Genomic DNA, 21,390 nt, shown 5'->3' on the forward strand with positions numbered 1-21,390 from the left:
ATGTAATGTTATTAAAATATGATGCAGTACTTCAAAATAAATAAGAGAGGAACACACTAATATCAAACTAAGCAAAAAAGCAAAAATTAACTTTAAATGGATTTTGGTAAAAAAAAAGGGGGGAAATAAAGATTACTGCTTTTAAGAGAAAAAGGAATATAATTTCCCCTTCCCTTTTTTTTTCAAGGAGCAAAATATTACTGTTTCTTTAAGAAAAGAGACTAAGTACCTATTTCTCTTAAAATTAATTATATTCTGATAAAACTGAAATCTATTTCATTTTCCTTGATTTTATTTCAGAATAAATTTCTAAAAAATTATACACCTTTGGTTCCATATATAAATAACACACAATTTATGATTCAAATACATATAATGCTTGAATATTAAAGTGAGATACTACTGACCCCCCCCAAAAAAACAGTGAAAAGAAGAAAACAATTATGCAAACACATCTAAGCTTAAATAAAAAGTGAGTAAAAAATTATTTTATTTCAAAAATTTTACAGGCACTGAGTATCACAAATTAAACTTGCAAGGACATGAGCACACATTTTATAAAATAAACAAAGTACTTTTTTAAATAAAAGAGCAAAATAAAAAAAGAATTCACATCCATAAACATTTCCCAAACTGATGATGTATTTTTTGGCATCACTTCATTTAAACTAGAGAAACATGACTACAGAAACACATTTTTACAAAAAGATACTATACACAGTAGTTAAGCACCTTGCAATAATTTTTTTCTCTTTCAAATTTTAGCATGTAAATCATGAATTTATTAACAGTTAAGAATTTATATTTAAATATATTCACATTATATAAAATTATAATCTGTAGTATTTCATTAACTAAGTATTAAATATTGCAGATTGTTATTTGGAAGAATGAACAATGATAGAATATTCTATGCAATTTTCAGCAAGATATAATTTTTAGTACATATACATTATGAGTTTCAATATAGTTTATGTCACAGATAATAACTAATAACACTGAATGAAAATGGATTTTTATTTCCTAAAATATTCATATTTTGCACTTTTTCTATTTCCTTTAAATGAATTACATAAGCATTCACTAAATTTTGAAATGAATTTAAAGAAGCATATACTTTATTTTCCTAACAATTTTCTTAATGTTTATGATTAATTTACTACAGTAATGAATTTTTAATACAATCCACACTGACAGGATAGACTGTGATTTATAGTGAGGTCAAATGTTTTTGCATATTGAGAAAAGTTTTCAAAATGCTTTTAATTCCACAAAACTGGTTTAAGAAAGAGATAAATCATTACAGTCCATGAATAGTAGGAACTTGAATGTAATTTTAAATACATAAACAATAATGAAGATATTCATATTCTATGAGTAACATCACAAAAATATATGTCAGACTAGCATTTACATGAATCTGTATACTTGAGTACAATATTAGAGAAAAAACTCCACACCATAACATAAAAAAAAAAACAGCCCCCCAAGTAAAATATAGAGTAAGAATTCAAAGGAATACTATACAAGTATAAAAATGTACATATATACAAATAAAAAATAAATAAAATAACATTTTGAGAACTGTCATTAAGAAAACAATAATCTTGCATTATATGATACATCAATTAGGATTATAGACAAATTATTTCCATACTACTAACAAGAAAAAAGACACTTTATTTTGCACTTCTTAGTCCCTTTCCCATTTAAAATGGCAAAAATATATTTTTGCTTTGAATAAATATGTTTCATTGAAGCACTGTTTTACCCCACTTTTTAAAAAATTTATATTTTATTTCACTATTATATTCCTTTTATTTAAACTGCTTTACATCTTTTATTATACAGTTCATGTTGAAATTGTTGTTTCTGACAAATTTCCTATTTATTTAATGTATTGAAAAAATCAATAAACAAAACAGAAGAATAAAAATCAGATATTTTCCCCAAATCATTTTAATTAATCACAGACTATTTATGCAATAGAATGACGAATATGGTATTTGCCACACTGTAAATCACTAATGCATATCCTATTCCAACTTCCATCTTGTTTCTGTAGCAAAACTTCACTTGTATTTACAGATATCACCTGGGCCCTGGAATACAAAACACATCTTGTAGGAGATTTCACATTAAATGATTAATTATACTTAAAATTGATAATCAATGTATTTAAATAGAAATTTTTGGTACTTTAGCTTTAACAATGTGGGATGGGGTCAGGAAACTAGATTAAAACTGCTTTTCAATTTCAAAGCAATATTCAAAATGCAATACTGATTTACATAATAGCTCACTTGAAAGTATAGATATCATGAATCCCAAATATTAATAATTTAACAATATATATATAATGAATATTTTAGTTGGTGACATAAATGATTCTGACTCTTCTTCCAGTAAGCAATCATACTCAGTTGATTAATTTCTTTATCTCAGATGTATCATTATAAAAATTAATACATATATCTCTAAACAAATGCAAAATGCAAGCCTTCATTTCAGTAATTATAAATATATTTTCACGTATACACACACACACATATATATGTATACAGCATCACAAATTCAGATGAGGCATACTATAGAGATGGCAAGGCAAAAACAGACATGTGAAGAGCAAGAATACATTAAGTAATAATGAATGTAACTGAATAATCAGAATTTTCTCACATAACAAACTTATTTGCAACTAACTGAAAATCAATCCTTCATTCTTTTACAAGCATCTTTGCAATTCATTACCTTTACGACAGAATTTATCTCAATGCATAAAACAGATGCAAAAGTCATCAAAAGTTAAATACAGTAAAAAGTTCGTAATCCGGACTCGATGGGACTTCGGCAATTCCGGATTATAGATCATCAATTTAAATCTGGTAAGATGGCATGCAGAAATTATACAATTAAAAACATGAAACCATAATTTATGAAATAAAGAGCAATTATGATCTAAAGGGTATCACAATTTATAAAAAAAACCTTAATATTTATTTGTTTACTTTAGTAAACATTTCTATCAATGTTTACTATTTTAGTTTACTATAATGTTTACTAGTAAATAAACAAGTTATCAATGTTTCCTAAAGTAAACAAGTTGTTTAAGTTGCTTCGTTTTTTGGGCTAATACTTTCTCTTTAATTCTATAAACAGATATAGTTTCTTGTTCAGTTACAAAGTTCCACTGTTCAAGTCCTGTAATTGTTGTGTCGAGAATATTGACTAACTTGTCAATCGAAATTTTTTTGTTTTCCAATAACGTTCTCTGTTACCTTCTTCTCTATCGGAAGCATGCATGGGTAAATGCTTTACTGGCTTTACGTGCATGTGTAGCGGACGCGCGCATCAAATACGCATGGATTATAGGTCCGGGTTATAGATCATTCCGGATAATGAACATCCGGATTATGGACTTTGTACTGTAGTTCAAAACTGTGATTATATCCCTTTAAATGTCTTCAAGATAATTAAATCAATGTTCTTTTATTGCAAAATTAAAACTTTATGAAAAGAAAAGAGTAACATGATGTGAAATCTGGCCTAACCATTGGTTGCATTTGAATGCTAGCAAAGGCACACCACCATTTGTAAGTAAGTGTACCTGCAATGAAAGGACATTTAAAATACTCTACAGCCAAAAGTCCTTTTGCAAGGTTGGTGGCATGGGAAGAAGGATAGGAGACTCAGATGATCCCCCTCCATGGATTATCCTTCAAAATTGGGATGAAGTCAGGCAAACTCATTGGCCTAGACCAATGACATGGCTGTAGAAGTGTGGGAAGTTTGTTTTCCAAGTATTCAATTACCAAAAGTGATGAATAAACTGGTACATTATTGTGTTTTATGATCCAATCTCTTGCCTTACTCACACAACTTGGCGACTTAAACACACCCAAACTCCATGATCAAAGACTGTATAAACAGTCTGGTTCAATGGTAATGTTGAGCCATGAATATCAACAAATTCTTGATCATCTTTGAAATAAAAAACCCATTCATACACATGTGCTTGCAAGTAATGTTCATCCCACACATCATGCAATTTGTTAAAAATTTCAGACAGCTTTTTTTTGCCCAACTTAACAAATAATTTAATCAGAAACTTTTTTCTAAACTGATATTTCATTTTTAGTTACTTACATATTTTAATATTTCACTTTTAAATCTGTGCATGATCCATGATCTGAAACTTTAAATATCTCGGACAATTTTTGTCACATGGGAGGCAAACATTTGTGATTTATCTTTGATAATAAGCATAAACATTTTTTACATACATAGAATGGAAGACCATACAAAATGTAAGATTTTGTAACTTTTACAAAACTGATTTTTTAAGTTACAAAACGATTTAATATAAATAGCTTTTTTGTAACTGGAGGTATATGTCTACAACCAACAGCTGAAAAAATTAAGGCTGCATGCAGAGTTTTTGTAGACATGATGCATTTATGTTGCTTTATCCTTAATTTGTGCTTTAATAATTTTAATTTATCTTAAAATATTTTGAGCAAATGTTGCCATATTAACAGACAACTTACTTTTTCTAATACTCATTTTTTTAACACCCTAGTGGGTGTCTACAACTTCACTTGCTCAACTCCCACTAAGTCCTGTGGGAAAACATAAACACTTGGCATAAGAAAATTACTTACAATTTTCAAACCATCCAATTCATTTGAAGTTTAATATCTACTAAAGAAATATCGCAGGTATTTTACACATGACACTTTTATAATTTGGTAACAATGTTTAAATTAAAATGCTAAATACCAATGCACAAAGAAGAAAATAGAGCAGAAAATTAGTAGCACATACAAAAAATAGGAAAAGCATATTTTAGCATTCTTAATCTCAATGAAATATAAAAAATGCTTGCTCATTTACAGAAGTTAAAAGTTTAAAATACAACTGCATTTTATGATTCTCATAAATGTCTAACGGCAAAACTATGAAATACATTATGCACAAAAACAATTTTACAATTTAAAGTCATATAACTGTGTATAAAATGCATATATTTTAGAAAGAATGGGCATTTATGAAATCAGCTGAAACAAGCACATATCTCATATTTTCAACCATACACGGCAATAAATAGTCTTTACATAACTTTTATTTTTGCAATCATTGATCACAGACATACGTTCAAGTATATAATGTTTTAAATAAGGGAAACAGTCATGATTTGGCATTTCTTAAAACAAAAAATACAATTTTATAAAAATTATGAAATTAAACTTCTATATGCCTTATAATCCATACAGTTATATTTAGTAAACACTTACATTCTTTCTAAAAAATAAAGCACAAAAACCTCCTGTACAGTAAAAGACCAAGATATTTAATTTTAAGGTTGAAGATCATATTCAGGGACTGTATACAGATGAAGAGAGAAATGTTTGCATTTATACACAACTAGAAATGAAGTAGCAATTTAGAAAAACATTTTTGATCTAACAGATTAAATGATGAGTGCATCTATGCAGATTATCATGAAAACTAATATTGCATGAAAAGTATTGATCATTATATACTCTTTTGCAAAAAAATTGAAGCACCAAGGACTTTTGCGATCGTGACGAAATTTGGTATGCCGAAAACATCTTGATCGAACATGCAAATGATCAAAGTTTCAAGGCAAATGAACAGGAATTGCAATCATAGCGCTCATTTTTAGTACGCAATTAGCAAAGTATAAAACCAGTAACAGAGGCGAAAAATCTTTTTTTGTTGTTGTTGCCATTGTAATTCCGTAAAGAAGCAAATAAAGATGCCATTATGATGATATCATAGCCCCTTACAGACAACTAAACGACTTCGAATGTGGTCACATTGTAGGGTTGCGTGAAGCTGAGTGGTCATACCGAGCAATAGACACTGCTGTGCAAAGATGTTGGCAGCAATAGTTGCTACAAGGAAATTGCCAATGAAATGAAGGCTCTGGAAGGCCAAGGATCACAAATGCGAGGCAAGATAGGATGATTGTTCGCCAGGCTCGAATCCCCCTAACGGTATCATTGTCAACTATTCAACACACTACAGCCACGGTACCATCCACCATCTCGCAGCGCTTGTCTGAGGCAGTGCTATGCTCACAGAGGCTTTTAAAGACATTTGCCTTTTACCCCACATGCCATCAAACTGGCATCATACAGTGTTCAGCAATGAATCCCGTTTCACCCTTGAAGCAGATGATCACCATGTTTGTGTCTGGAAAGGACAGGGCCTGCGAACACCATCAGCCTTTGTTTTACAAAGGTATACAGCCATAACACCTGGTGTGATGGTGTGAGGAGCTATTTCTTATGATAGCAGGTCATCTTTAATCATCCTCCGTACATCTTTAACAGCTCAATGATATCGATATGTTGATACCATTCTGCGGCCAGTTGCATTACCCTTCATGGCATGTCATCCTGGGGCCATTTTCCAACAAGATAATGCTTGCATATCTCTGGGCACATACCACTTGCATATCTCTGGACTGTCTCCGTGTGGTTGATACTCTTCCATGGCCAAGAAAGTCACCAGACCTTTCACCAATCAAGCATGTCTGGGATACGGTAGGCCGCCAAATTAAGGCACCACAAAATATCACAGATCTGGAATGACAACTGATGAATGCCTGGCAGAATGTGTCGCATGATGACATTAGGAACCTCTACCAGTCCTTGCCTCGACGAATTCAAGCATGCATTGCTGCCAGGGGCGGTTCGATCAACTACTAATTTGATCACTCAACGGGTGATTGTGATCCATGAACAGGTACTATGACCTTGATTTTTTCATCATTTTATTATCTGTGTATGATCTATATACACATATTCAATTTTCACAAAAACAACCACTTCCTTCATGGTGCTTCGATTTTTTTTGCAAATGAGTGCATTTTTTAAAATGGAATTTTTATTCACTGAATCTTACAAAATTCGTATTCTAGAAACTACTGGCAAGCTTTAGTATTATTATTAACATATAGCTAACTTGTAAATATTATTTGCATAAATAAAAACATTTCTAATTTAATTAATTTTTTATGTGATTATTAATTTATGTTTAAAAAATGCATGATAATACTAATAAAATATTTCTGAGATTTGAAAATCTATGAATTACCTGTACGAAAAGTCTTTCAGCAAAGTATGATTTATTTACAATTTATGTCGATTTATCAGTTAAATTTTTACAATTTATATCAGTTGTAATAAAATTATAAATTAAAGAACATTACACACTAATAAATCACAAGAGACTATTACTAAATGTCCTTTAAGGGAGAATTGACATCCGATTGTTTCAAATTATTTAATAACCTTAAAGTAAGTTGAAAATGACATCAAAAATAAAAAATTCTGATATTAAATAGCTCAGTCAGTTTTAGCCAAAACTTTTTGTTTTACTTTTAATCATAAGTATCAAATTTAACTTCATACTACTACAGGGACTGGGAAAATGTACTAAAAATTAAATTTCGCAATTTTTACAAATCTGATTTTTAAAAATGCAAAAATATTGTATTGGCATTATTTAAAACATTTTTGGGTACTCGTCTGTGACTGTGACTGGATTCAGAAATGTATGTATACATGGATGTATGTGTTCAAGTCTATGCATATACACAAACATATACTCGCCATACATACCTACATTTTTTAATCCTGTCTCCATAACAAAAGAGTACCTATTTTTGTAAGTTGAAGTATATGCCTACAACCAATGGTTGTGAAAATAAAGACCAGTAAGAATTTTTGTAGACATGGTATATAATCTTGAAAGCAAAAAAATTACATACAGTACAGCATAATAAATTATCATATGTTTACTTCTTTCTTACTTTAACTCAAAAACAAAATATAAAATGAGATATATCAAATTATATGATAAAAAAAAGTTTTTATTTAATAACATACAATTTCTCATTTAAAATTAAGTTCGAGAAGTTTGATAATTTTCAGTTTTGTTCAAGCTTTCTTTTAACAGTTAAAATATATTTATAAGTAGTCAATTTCTTCCTATGCTATATAATGAAAAAAAAAAAAAAAAAATTAAAGATAGTCCTTCTATCAGAATAATGTGAAAGTCTAAAAAAGAACAACTATATTTCTTAAACTAAACAAGTACTTCTTAGAACTGATTCAAATAAAAATTATAAGTATATATAATCATGCTGTTAATGACTAATTTGATTTTTACTACAGTCCTGGAGTTATTTAATGAAGTCATTTCAAATTTTGGTTTGTTAGTCATCAAATATTTATCAATCAACTTGACCTAAAAAGTACTGCCATTAAATGTGGCAGCATCTTTAATTACTTTTTCAAGTGGCTTCACAGATAGGCAACTTTTCAGAGGTTTGCCATCTGATATGCCACAATAGCTTTATCTTTCAAATAATAACTTATAACTACATAACAAACTAAGTCATTTAATATACAGTCATACCTCATGTAAAGAACAATTCTGTTGTTCCTGGTCCCTTTGAATAGGGACCTTAATGTACTCACCTCTTATTAAAGGACACAAATAAGATATAATAAAATAAATAAAAATAGAAATACTATTTATTAGTAACCTTTTGTGGCTTCAAAGGCAAGTTTGTGATTAGTGAAAAATAGTTTGATTAATAAAAAAATAAAATGAAAAACGAATCTATTTCTTTCAAAAATTGCTTTTCATTAGAAAAAAGCGGAACAATACATAAGGGGGAAAAGCAAGCTGTGGTGCCTACAAAAAGATAGTTCATATTTATAGAATTCAAAATCCAGTTTTCTTGCTACAGTTCTCAGTAGGGGGGGGAGAAAATAGTGTTAGCAAGCTGTAAAGAAATCCAAGACAGGGAAGAACAAGAAAGAAAAGATGGTGATATGACTAGACTACCTGCCAAGTTATACGAATCTCACAATACAGATAGAGGGAAAATTTCTATCATTCTAAGTTTTTGTTATGACTAGAGAGGAAAAGAAGTGTAGTTTTGTACTCGTGTGTTATTTTTACACATGTTATCTAGCTTGGCTTCAAAGAGAAAAATATTAAACATTTTTCTTTTTAAATTTATTTTGAACACAAATAATTGCCTGTGCACCACAAATATATAACATATGGTTTACAAAAGTAAGTTAATTAAAACATTAAATATTACATGCATAAAAATGAACAAAAACAGGGAACAGCAGCTAGACTTCACAAAAACAGATGAATTTACTGGCCAAGTCATAGCAAGCTTTTTCAAATCCTGAAAATATCATGGCAAGCATAATCTATGGCCATCAAAGGTATAACAGGAAAAAAATTATATGCTCCACATCCTGAGGTACACTTTTTCAGCAATTCACATAAATTATTTGTTCTTAGATTGAAATAAAACAAGTTAATTTGAAAATTTACCATGGCCAGATTAAAATTAAAATACTTTAAAATTAATAAAGTGGAAAGACTTAGAATGCAGTCTCTGATAAAGAGAAGGAAAGAACTTGGTGCAACCAATATTACAAGATGAAATATATTCCTCATTCCATTTAAATAAAAGCTTCTTATAAAAAAGGAACTTCTCCAATAGCTCTTTGGAATGCTAATATTGATATCAATGGGTAAATTTAAAGCATATTTACCTAAGACATCAGCTCTTTCATTTCCACAGAATCCATGATAACCACACACATATGCAAAACAAACAGCAATTCCCTTATTTCTAAGCAAACTGATAGCTAATACAGTTTTGATTATTAGTTTGTGGCTGCTGTTCAAAAGGTTAAGAGATGAAAGAAAATCAGAACATATCAGGTACCTCAAGGATGCTGTCCAATGATCCTTAACCATCTCACTGTGTACTTTTTTTTTTTAATCAAAAAAGGTTTAAAAATTGCATATTTTATTCCCTATTTCAAATCTACATATATTTTAGAGTTAAAATATATTAAAATATATTTTAGATTTTTGAAATACATTTTAGAGTTAAAATATACAAAAATTTTTTGTAAAAGAGTTTTTCTTCAATACAGGATTAGATCATAGAAAAAGGTTGTCAGAATACTGAAACTGAAGAATAATGATATAAAAGGAAAATTTTGAAAATTAATATTGGTTAAATTATGATTTATTTTATAAAATACAAAGGTAAAGCATATATACTCATGAAAATATTTCCATAATGTAATATTTTGCATATCAATTTTGCACCACTGTCTAATGTTTCCAATAGAAACTGAATTTTCAGATTCATCACTATCTGGAGAGGAATCCGAGAAATTTTCATCAGTTTCGCTATAACTATCTTCAATATACTTGAAATCAGAGTCAGAACTACTATCAATGTTGGAAATATCGTTAGGAATATAGGTTACATCATTCGCAAAACGCTTCCCACCAGACATCTTTGACCTCTGAAAAGCGTGCGCAAAATGCTACATTACATATTCTTGTATATTTGACAGAAATGTGGACAACTCACACTATCTGTTAGCTCACATCTAAATAAACAATAAAACATCACAGAAAAGGCAAAAGGAAACATTGAATGGAGAAAGAGCGGGTTGCACAGTTAAATAGACTGCAAAAATTCATCCCTGTGGAAATCGCAGGTTGTGCAAATTTTTCTACTTTTACGTTGCCCGTGGAAATTATGGGATGCGCAGCGAGAGGGTTAATCCACTTGAAGACAAGAAAAGTACAGTTCTTGAAAAACTGTGCATTTATTTCGAATACAGAGCTTAAAACAGCAAACCTCAGATTGGTCTTCAAAAAGGACAAATGTTAGACCAACCTTACTGTTCATTTTACTGCCATTTGTAAAGCAAACCATATGAAAACACTTTTCAATAGACCTCTTATAATCGTAGAAATGTATGGGCTATGAAGTAGTTGGATAAGGAATACTGGGGAAAGGAACAGACACTTCCATTTATGCAGTCATCCAAAGTATCAGTTGTCAATGCTTCAAAATAATTATTCTTATATTCAGTTTTGAAATCAGCAGGCATAACTCCTGCAAGAACAAAAACAGCCTCATAACTTAGTGTTCTATAACCACTAATAATATGAAGAAGAATTCTTCATCGAGGCTTTCTCAGATTTCTTTTATCAACCTTTTTTGCAAGAACGTATCCCCAAGCACGAGAGCCTTAAGAAATGAAAGGCCCAATACACTATTTATACATAGCTTACTAAAGTATTTTTAGCAATTTTGAAAACCATTAACAATTTTTACACTTAGTAGTTAACCATTAATAATTTTTGACACTTAGTAGTTCAATGTGCTTTTTCCATGTTAACTTTTGATCAAGTATGATACCAAGATACTTAACACTTTCTACAAGTTCCAATGCAGAATCATCAACTAACAAAGAAGCAATATTTTGTTCATAAAAATTTTTAGAAACAATCATAGTTTTACTTCTTGAAGGACTGAAAGTGAGCTTATGAGAGATTGCCATACTGGAGACAAAATCCAGCACTGCTTGTACTCTCAGAAGAATATTAGTCAAAATCTTTCCTTGGAACATTAAAAGTAAGTCTGTAAATGCATTTTTTAACAACCATCGAGATGACTTATAAGATAATTTATTATTATATTCCAAAGAGTATGAATGGATGAAAAGCCTTGAAGATAGCCTTTTTTCGACAGAATAAACCTAACTAGGTTGAAGTTCAGCAATCCTCTCATTTTAGAAGCTTTTAAGCAAGTTAGAGATATTATGTGGTATACACCATCTTTTAGAATTTTTAAGATAAATGGCCACCAAACATTATCAAAGCACATTTTATCTCCATAAAAATAAGGACTGTTGTAAACTTCATTTGCTTTCCACACTCCAAGATATTGCTAAGGCAAATAAGGGTATCTTCAGTAGACTTCCGAAGAGTAAACTGAAACTGAGAATCACTATAGTTTCAAGACATTTTCCCAAAGTAAGTAATAGGCTAATGCATCTAATATTGTCATTAAGATTAAAGAAAACAAAAAGAGTTGATGTAATTCATGCAGCAGAAATTGAAATGCTTAGTTCGAGAGATGTAGGGTAGAATTAGGATTAAGTAAAAACCAAGTAAGTTACCTGCTAAAGGAGAGAAGAAATAAAAATATTATGAACTACTAATTCAAATGACATTCCAAGAAAATAAAAAATAATAATAAAAAAAAAAAACACTGAAGCTTGTGAAATTGACACAGTAGTGTTCGATTGGTTTTGTTTTGTAAGAGCAAATAGTATTCCTGTATGGGGAGAATTACTTCAAGAAAAGGCAAAAGTTTCAGAAAATCTTGGACTACAAAACTTTAAAACACCAAATGGCTAGCTAGACAAATTTAAGCAAAGAAATTCTAATTACATTTATTATTTGTGATGAAGAAAAATCAGGAGATATGCAACATATAACAGGCTGCATAAAAAAGCTAAATAACATTTATGAAGGATATGTGGCTAAAAACACCTACATCGCAGATGAAACTGGATTATTTTATTAAATTTTGCATAATAAAACTATGCTTCAAAGGAGAAAAATGCTTGGGTGGTAAAAACTGCAAAGAACATCTCACTGTGCTACTTTGTTGTAACATGAAAAGGGGATTTGAGTAACTACTTGTAATTAGAAAGGCCAAACGCTAAGCTACTTCATACACATCAATCTAAAAGCTTTACTGGTCTCATGGCATCACATTAAAACATCATGATAAAGCAAAGCATAATGTCAAAATGGTTGATTGCTCTTGATAAAACAATGTCTTAAAAAAAAAGGAAGATTCTATTTCTTGACAATTTGCCAGCCCACCCACCAAATGTAAAACTGAAATCACTGAAATTAGTATTTTTCTCACCTAACACAACATCAGATAATGAAGATGCTTAATTAGGAGGTTAAATGTTCATTACAGGAAACTGTTTTTACAGCGTGTTTTTTATCAAGCTGCTTGGGGAAACAGCAAGCAGCTCGCAAAATGTGTCAATATATTGAACACCATTCAGTGAATAACAAAAGGCTGCTAAGGCCTATCACAAAGTCGTGTTCAGCAATGTTTTAACAAAGCAGAATACTATTGATGAAAATGCATTGTTTAAAGGCCCGTTTCCACTGCTGCGTATGCGTTGCGGTGCGTATGCGTTTCTCCAATCAGCGAGCGAATTCACTTTGATCGACATCTGCAATCCGGTCGGTGTGCGGTGACGAATGACATACGGATGGAGTTCAACAATGTTCAACTTCTATCCGTATGTCTGCGGATGCGTTGGGGTCACGTGGTAAAAAAGGAGCAATCAGGTGCAGTCACTAAAAATTAATGGCGGCACAAGTAGCGATGAACGCTCGCTAATAGGGAAAGAATGTTTTGCTAAAAAATACTTATTTCTGAATTAACATCATAGCGAGAAATCTGCGTGCTGAAAAAGACAGCAATCAGCTGAATTTAGTTAAAAAAAGATAAGAAAAATAAGATAGCTGCAACTACAGTACTTGTTCGCAGATAAAATCAGGTGTTCAAGAAATTCAGTTCAAGAAAATCAGCGGCAAAAATTATAATTCCAAGTCCATGAAATAGCAAAATTTGTCCTGACAATTATTTCCTAGTTCTGCATATTCATTTACCTTTAATGAAAATGAATGTCTGACTATATCAAACTGCAAATTAGATATGATTAAAAGATTTGTTATTTTTTTCTTTTGAAATAGGTAAAAACTAAAAAGTTAATTATAAATTAAATTTGATAGCCTTTTAAATATTCCACTGCATTAAAGAGTATGTTAAATTTGTATTTCCCTTTATAAATATATCTTTTTGGCTAACATATATTTGTAAGCACATGAAATATATTTTTAACAGCCCGTTTAACTTCAATCGGAACGCCACTTTAAAAGATAATGTTTTTTGTAAAAAATGTACTAGAAGCTGAAGAACAAACTCTGGTGAATTTTTCAGACGATATCACACTAAAATAGGACCAAAAAATTTAGTTTTAAGAATTGATTTACTTGATGATGTATATAAGCCAAAATATGCCTGCAACTCCTGTGTGCTGCTAGCTTAGTGGTAAAGCTAACAGTAATAATGTTTACTTTTGAGGGGTCATGAGTTCGAATCCCATATGCTTTTTGCACCCTGTCTGCAACTTTCTCAGCTTTTTGTTCCAATTTGATCTATATTCGTGTTTTATAATTTATTTCTATTATTATATGCGTTAAATATATTGTTTTATTTATGCTCTTATTTATTTAAATTTTCCCCCAGCAAAAAAGTTTGAAAATTATATAATACTAATTTAAAGCATACCCTGTATATATATATATTTGAATTTAACAAACATTCTCTATTTGCAAAAAGGAAATTTAAAGTTAATTAAATATAGATGAAATAAATGATTAATTATTGCTGCGAACTAATCTACAATATCATTTAAATTCTGAGAGCATATGTAAATTAGGTGCAAGTATCAAAATCCATGAATAAATTTTTAATTCCAAAAATTTATTAATCCTAAAAAATTTATAAAAATGCATAAGTAAATAATGGGATAGATTATTAATCCTAAAAATTTATAAAAATGCATAAATGAATAATAGGATAGATTTAATCCTAAATAAAAATGCATAAGTGAATAATAGCATAAATAAATTTTTGGAATTATATATTTATTTATGGATTTTGATACTTGCACTTGATTTACATATGCTCTCAGAATTTAAATGATATTGTATATTAGTTCGCAGCAATAATTAATCCTTTATTTGTTTGCATTAAATTTCATTTAAATTTAATTAACTTTTAATTTGCTTTTTATGAATAGAAAATGTTTGTTAAATTCAAATTTCATTTTTGCAGCAATGGCGCAAGAGAATTATTTAAATTTAATTTATTTTGAAACCCTGCAGTTATATATATATATATTTTCGTTTCACTTTTATGTGAATGTATATACATGTGCTCAGACTTTAGGATGTTTACGACTCTAAACTTTCATTCCAATTAACATGAGACAGTATTAATGCCCTAAACATTTTTTTAACAAAAAATTACTATAATAACTGCTTTTAAATTCAGTCCTCTCCAGCAGAAGCGCAGGAATTAATTAAATATTTCCATTTTCTTTACCTAATGTGTGTATATATAAAGAGAAAAATCTTATTTTTATAACTTCTATAAAAAGAGATATGAATTAAAAATGTTTAAATTAAAAATAATATTTTATGGATTATGCATAAAATATAACTGCCCATAGTGCATTTTAAAACAAACGAGATTTCTAATAAATTATTCAGCTATGACCCTCAGCGGTATACAAGCATAGCAAATTTTGCATAAATATTGTGAACCTTTCTTTACAGTTGCTCTGTACTTTTAAAGTACCAACTATTTTTTAATCCCTTTAACTTTTTTATTTTATTTATTTATTTGTTTACTTTTTCACTAACAGTACATTTTAGTTTTAATAATATATATATTATTTCATAATATTTAAGGCTTCTACAAACACAAGATTTTTTTTTAAAATTTACTTAAGCTTCTATGGAATTAGTGATGTTCATAATATGCATTATAACCTTACTTATGTAAAAATTGCTAGAGTACTTTACTTTTGCAGTTCATAAGCAGAAATAAAAATTTCCAATAACATGGAATTTAGTAAACAAAACCTTTCTGCGTTTTACGTCAGGATCCATATCAAATCCAAAACAAATAATACTCGCTTAAGCGGGAAAAATTCAGATATTCAGCGTCGTAACTTGCGAACTGCTTGTTTGGCGCCAAAATATTACAGTGACACCTAGCGGCAGAAAATGAAAATATTTTACGGATACGCAGCAGTGGAAACGCTTGTACGAATGCCGTAGGCGTCTTCAATTGACACAATGCGTTCGTATGCAGTAGTGGAAACGAGCCTTAAGTCTGTCAAAATCAGTGGCAGTGCTGAAATACAAGAATTTTTAGATGCTGATGAAAATTTTTGTAACTGAAAACACCAATGATGACACAAAATCCTTTATTTCAACTGCAATTGATGATGAGAGCTTTAACAATAAATAAATAAATAAATAAATAAATAAAAACTGGAAAAGCAGTGAGGAAAATGAAGAACCAGACAACAGTAGGACATTAAAATACACCTCTCAATTAAAAAAATTGGTACTCTTCTGTTATCAGAATTCAGAAATGTATGGATGTGTGTGTTCATATATGCATGTATATATGTTTGTGCGTATACATAAATATACACTGAAGTGACAAGTCCATGAATGGCTGTAAGTGACCTTCAAGTAGCTGAAGGTATCCATTTCCAGTCAATGATCGGTTCAGTTGCACCAGAGGACCGAGTCCATGCCATGTAAAAACAGGTCAGACCATTATGGAACCACTACCAGCTTGAACAGTGCCTTGTTGAGAACTTGGGTCCATGCCTTCGTGGGGTCTGCGCCACACTTGAACCTTACCATCAGCTCTTACCAACCGAAATCGTGACTCATCTGACCAAGCCACGGTTTTCCATTCGTTTAGAGACCAACCAATATGCTCACGAGCCCACGACAGTCGCTGCAGGCTATGTCGTGCTGTCAGTAAAGGCACCGGTCTTCTGCTGGCATAGCCCAAGGAAGACAAATTTCGCTGCGTCCCTCGTACGTCCCACATTGATTTCTGCGGTTATTTGAAGCAGTGTTGCTTGTCTGTGAAAATTGACAACTCTACGCAGACGTCGCTGGTCCAGTCGTAAAGTGCAGGTGGTCGGCCACTGAGTTGTCCATGGTGGGATGTTATGCCTGAAATTAGATACTCTTGGCACACTCTTGACACTGTGGACCTCGGAACATTGAATTCCCTAACGATATCCGAAATGGAATGACTCATGCGTCTAGCTCCAACTACCATTCCGTGTTCAAAGTCTGTTAATTCTCGTCGTGCGGCCATAATCACGTCAAAGCCTCTTCACATGAATAATTTGAACACAAATGAAAGCCCTGCCAAAGCACTTCGCATTTATACATTTTGTACGCGATACTACTGCCATCTGTATATTTGCATATTGCTATCCCATGACTTTTGTCACTTCAGTGTATGCACATATACACAAATGTACACAAATGCATACATTCCTAAATCCAGTCCTGATAACAGAAGAGCAACAAAAAATTCATGATAATTGTTGGTGACAGTAAAGGACTTGAGATCATCAAAGACTTCACGTGGAAAAAAATGCTTGCATTGCACACTTTTAAATAAACCTATGTAAGCATTATTTTCCTTAAATTTCTGCTACACTCTATTGTTAATTTCATACATTTTTGCAACAATTAAATGTTTTTAAGGAATTTCATTTTTCATTAGGTTCATTTTTGACTGTTAAATTCAAATAAATACATGTGACTATACTACTTATTCACATATCATTTACGTAAAGCTTGATACAACCTGACTTTCTTATTAAATTACGTTATTTTTAGTATGCACTCTCTGAAGATGGGACACCTCCATTTAAGGGACAAATGTGGGTTCAGTGGATGTCCCTCATTTGGAGGTACTACTGTATTTCTTTTATTTAAAATGCATGTAATTATTGCAAAAAAACATAAATGACTGTAAAGACTTAAAGACTAATGATTTGACATTATTTTTTCACATAGCTTTAATTACTTAACATCATTTCAGGAATTGATTGCTATATTTATGATTATATTACTCCAGTTTAAGTACCAGGAATGCATGCCATTTACCTTAAGTTTTAAAATCATTTCCATTGGTTTTCCTAGAAGTGCAATCCCTGGCATAAACTAAGTAAGGCCTTCAATGCACAAAAATCACAAAATGTAAAGAATAAAGCTAATTTTTTAAATAATTAATTGCATTACCAAAATGCAGACAGTAAAAGTAACCAGACAGCTTTCAAAAATATAAACATCATTTTTTTGTTTGTTTTGGTATAACTTTTTAAAAATAACTTTGCAACTCAGAAATAATAAAAATTATTAACAAAAAATCTTAAAATAAGAAGCCACCATCACCAAGCTTTTCAGGGCAAAAACTTACGGCCATGGACTGTCAATTTTATCATCTACAATAACCGATTCCCCTTTCCTAAAGGAATCGCCTTTAAACAGCAATTTTCCATCAGCAAATCGAGCACAAACCCTCTGCTCGGGTGCATTGAATTCATCTGCAAAAAATATTAACTTTTAAAATATTGTTAAAAGGAATATTATTCTAAAATATTCAGCTCAAAGTTTACTAAAACTCAAACAGGATAGAAGTAAACATCTGATTTTATATTAGACAGACATAAATAACACTGCCAGCAAAATATGGCTAAAAAGAAAAAAATTTCTAGTTTACATTAACCTCTCGAAGCCGGCTGGTACAGCAGTTGTACCAGAAGAATGACTTTCTCAGACGCCGGCATTGGTACAACTGTCGTACCATCCATGCCCTCCCCATTTTAGAGAATCCCCTATCTGTAGATCTTTGGGTGGTCCATTGTCGCTGCTCCAGACTAGCCGCTGGCTACGCATTATTTCCCTCTTCTTATCAGTTTGGCTACATTTTGGCAAAAACCGCAGGTTTCGTCTCGCGCCAATATACTTGAAAATTAAATAGAGGCCATCTCTTTCTCAATCTGTCTCATAATTTTAATGCTAATTTTTTTAGTACTGACTTTTGCTATGATTAAAACGTCAGCGATTTTGCACGCTCTTTAAGTTTACCATATTTAATGTTTTTTAATCATAAGAAATAAGAATAGATTAATATTTTAAATTTAATGCCCTTCTAGAAAATAGGTAAAACCGCTTTTATCGTTTACTTCCTTTTCATACTTATGAATAATATGATTTTATTTTGATATTTTTTTGTGGAGTGCATAAAACCCTTAAGAACTGTTAACTCTTTCAAAGTGCTTCTATTATGCAGGCAATTTTGTCTGATTTATCAAGAGATAAATAAGAGACAATTGTATGCATAATAGTTTTTGTGATTTTCATTCTTTCAGTGATTGCTTTTAATGATTTTCATTGATTGTAAATTAAACAAAATCAATTCATCTTTAGACCCTCTTTTAGGATGAGATCTGCCAAAAAGTATTTAAATATCAGTAAAGCTCATGTTACTTCTAAATCGAATCAAAACATCAGTTACATTTTATAAAATTTCGGCCAGTTTTATTTGCTGAAATTCTTATACTACTCAAGAGATAAAGGGAATTCAGACAAGTTGATAAAAAATTATCTTTAAAAAAGGTTGTTATTTTGTCTGTAATAAGGTGTATGTCAACTTACTATTAAATGTATGAAAATTAGGTTTGGATTACGGAAAAGCACGCGAAAGCTATCTGCTTAAGGGGATGGATGCTTTCGTGTAAACCTTTTTAAGAGAAAATTGCTCGCATTTACATTCCTGGTGGAAAACTCCGCATGTAATCAACCCGTTCTTCGGTATTGATTGGATTAATTTCGTTCGCTTACTGAATTAAATCAAAGCACACAACAATTACCTGTATAAGGGGAGTTATGCCTTTGCGGAGGACTTTCTAAAAGAAGCTGGCTTGCATTTACGTTACACAAAAACCGTGAATCCAACTATATTTCCGGGATTCAAACCCAAGCGAGCTACAAGTGTTCAGCCACCTTTACCGCTCTACTGAAGAGCCCGTAAAAATATTGATAAAGGAAAAGTATTACAATAACCGGTTTAATTTACTAACCTATATTTCTCAATCGACAATACATAAATTACGCATATGAGGGGGATTATTTGTGAATAAATAAATTGTATTGCACTTTTCTCCACTATTTCATATTACGATGGAATTACTGCATTTCAAAGTTATTTCTAATAAATTATTTTTGCTCTTCATGATTTTTGATATTTTCAAAGAGAAAATTCCACACTTTAAATAAAAAAAATACATGAGAAGATACTTTATGCAAAATTGGCGTAAACGGTTTTCTTAATTTTGCTTTGAAAATATTCCAGGGTAATCGTTTTCATTACTGGAAGAAATATGAAAAACAGATTTACTACATTGTGTCAACATCCAATATTTCCTTATTCTTTTGAAAACGTGAAAGATTACTCTTTCTAAAATAAATTAGAAAATATATTCTGTGCAAATAGAATATTCGTTGAAAATGAAATAGATTTCAACTTTTGGATATAACGATGGTTTTAGACGAAATTTCTACCTATGAAAAGAAATTGACGTACAATTAATTCTTCATGAACATTTAACACTGTTCTCAAAATTGTTTTGATGATTGCATGTATAAGTCACGGAATTTTTTCTCTGCTAACATAAACAAAAGCCAAATTTACAAAGAAAAATTCTCGTTAAAGATATACCTTCTTTGCCTGATAGTCCAATGTAATATTTGTTAAAGTTTAAAGTTAAATGATTAAACGCAACCAATGTATCTCGGATTTTGATTTTTATATTATAATAACAAAATTATCGAAAAAAGCAGATTTAAATTGCTGTTATTGTTATGTAAAGCTTTATTATTGCTGTAAGTTCATCTCAAAATCTAATTGTATTGAATCTCATTCTAATCATCTAATGGTAATAAATATTATTATTATTATTTCATTAAATTAGTCATTACCATTATTTTATTAAAGAAAATATGTTATTAAAAATCGCATTCCAGCCTGCAGACTTGTAAATCTAGTCTGTATTTACTATATTTTGTTAAATTTTGTTCTCGCTTTCTAATTTCTAATACGAAAATACGCGAATATAAATGAAGAGTGAAAACAAAGTTAAAAAATTCACAAATTATTTACGAGATTGATTAGAAATAGTGAGTGAAATACATTTTGTTCTAAATAAAGTGTGCACTGGATATGCATCCAGTACTGCATATTTATTTATGCACTATTTATTCAGAACTTCATTTAAATGAAAGCAAAATAATCATCGAAAAAATTGCAAATCTAGCATCCCCTCTACTATGGGACGTAAGCGTCCGACAAACATGTAAATTTTACTTCATCCATGGAGGGGAACTAACGACTTTTCTCATTAGGAAAATGTCAAAGAGGAGGCAAAACTGTTTCGGATCGCGCCGGTCTGAAGGCTATATTATGAGAATTCACTGGAAATTTTAGATCACCAACTTTAGAAATTTTATATACTACTAAAAGGTTATTTATATTTTACATATAACAGAAAAGTTTAACAAAAATTTTCCTTGGTAAAGCTAACACAATTTTTTAACACACATGCATGGTATGATGATTTTTAAACATCACAGAAATCAAGTGATTTTGATAATGTTGAAAAAGTGAAGTACAGTCAAAAGTCGTTAATCCGGACTCATTGGGACTTCGGCGATTCCGGATTATAGATCATCAGTTTAAATCTCGTAAGATGGCATGCAGAAATTTTAAAATTAAAAATACGAAACCGTAATTTATGA

At 30.6% G+C, this 21,390-nt stretch overlaps 1 protein-coding gene across 3 annotated transcripts in view; it reads right to left on the minus strand.

The window, feature by feature from the left end:
* Positions 1–466: 466 nt before the first annotated feature.
* Brms1 (breast cancer metastasis-suppressor 1-like protein) overlaps positions 467–21,390 on the minus strand; it is a 76,304-nt gene continuing 55,380 nt past the window's right edge. For all 3 annotated transcript variants that reach the window (XM_035372389.2, XM_035372390.2, XM_085815095.1), the window contains exons 10-11: positions 18,011–18,137; positions 467–2,102 (exon numbers count right to left, since the gene is read on the minus strand). In XM_035372389.2, coding sequence (XP_035228280.1) covers positions 1,979–2,102; positions 18,011–18,137 — 251 coding nt within the window. In that variant the 3' untranslated portion in view covers positions 467–1,978. The remainder of the gene's footprint in view (positions 2,103–18,010; positions 18,138–21,390) is intronic.

The sequence above is a fragment of the Stegodyphus dumicola genome, chromosome 4, assembly GCF_044657685.1.
Source record: "Stegodyphus dumicola isolate Sdum_Otavi_A_Nest chromosome 4, ASM4465768v1".
In the NCBI taxonomy this organism is placed as follows: Eukaryota; Metazoa; Arthropoda; class Arachnida; order Araneae; family Eresidae; genus Stegodyphus; species Stegodyphus dumicola.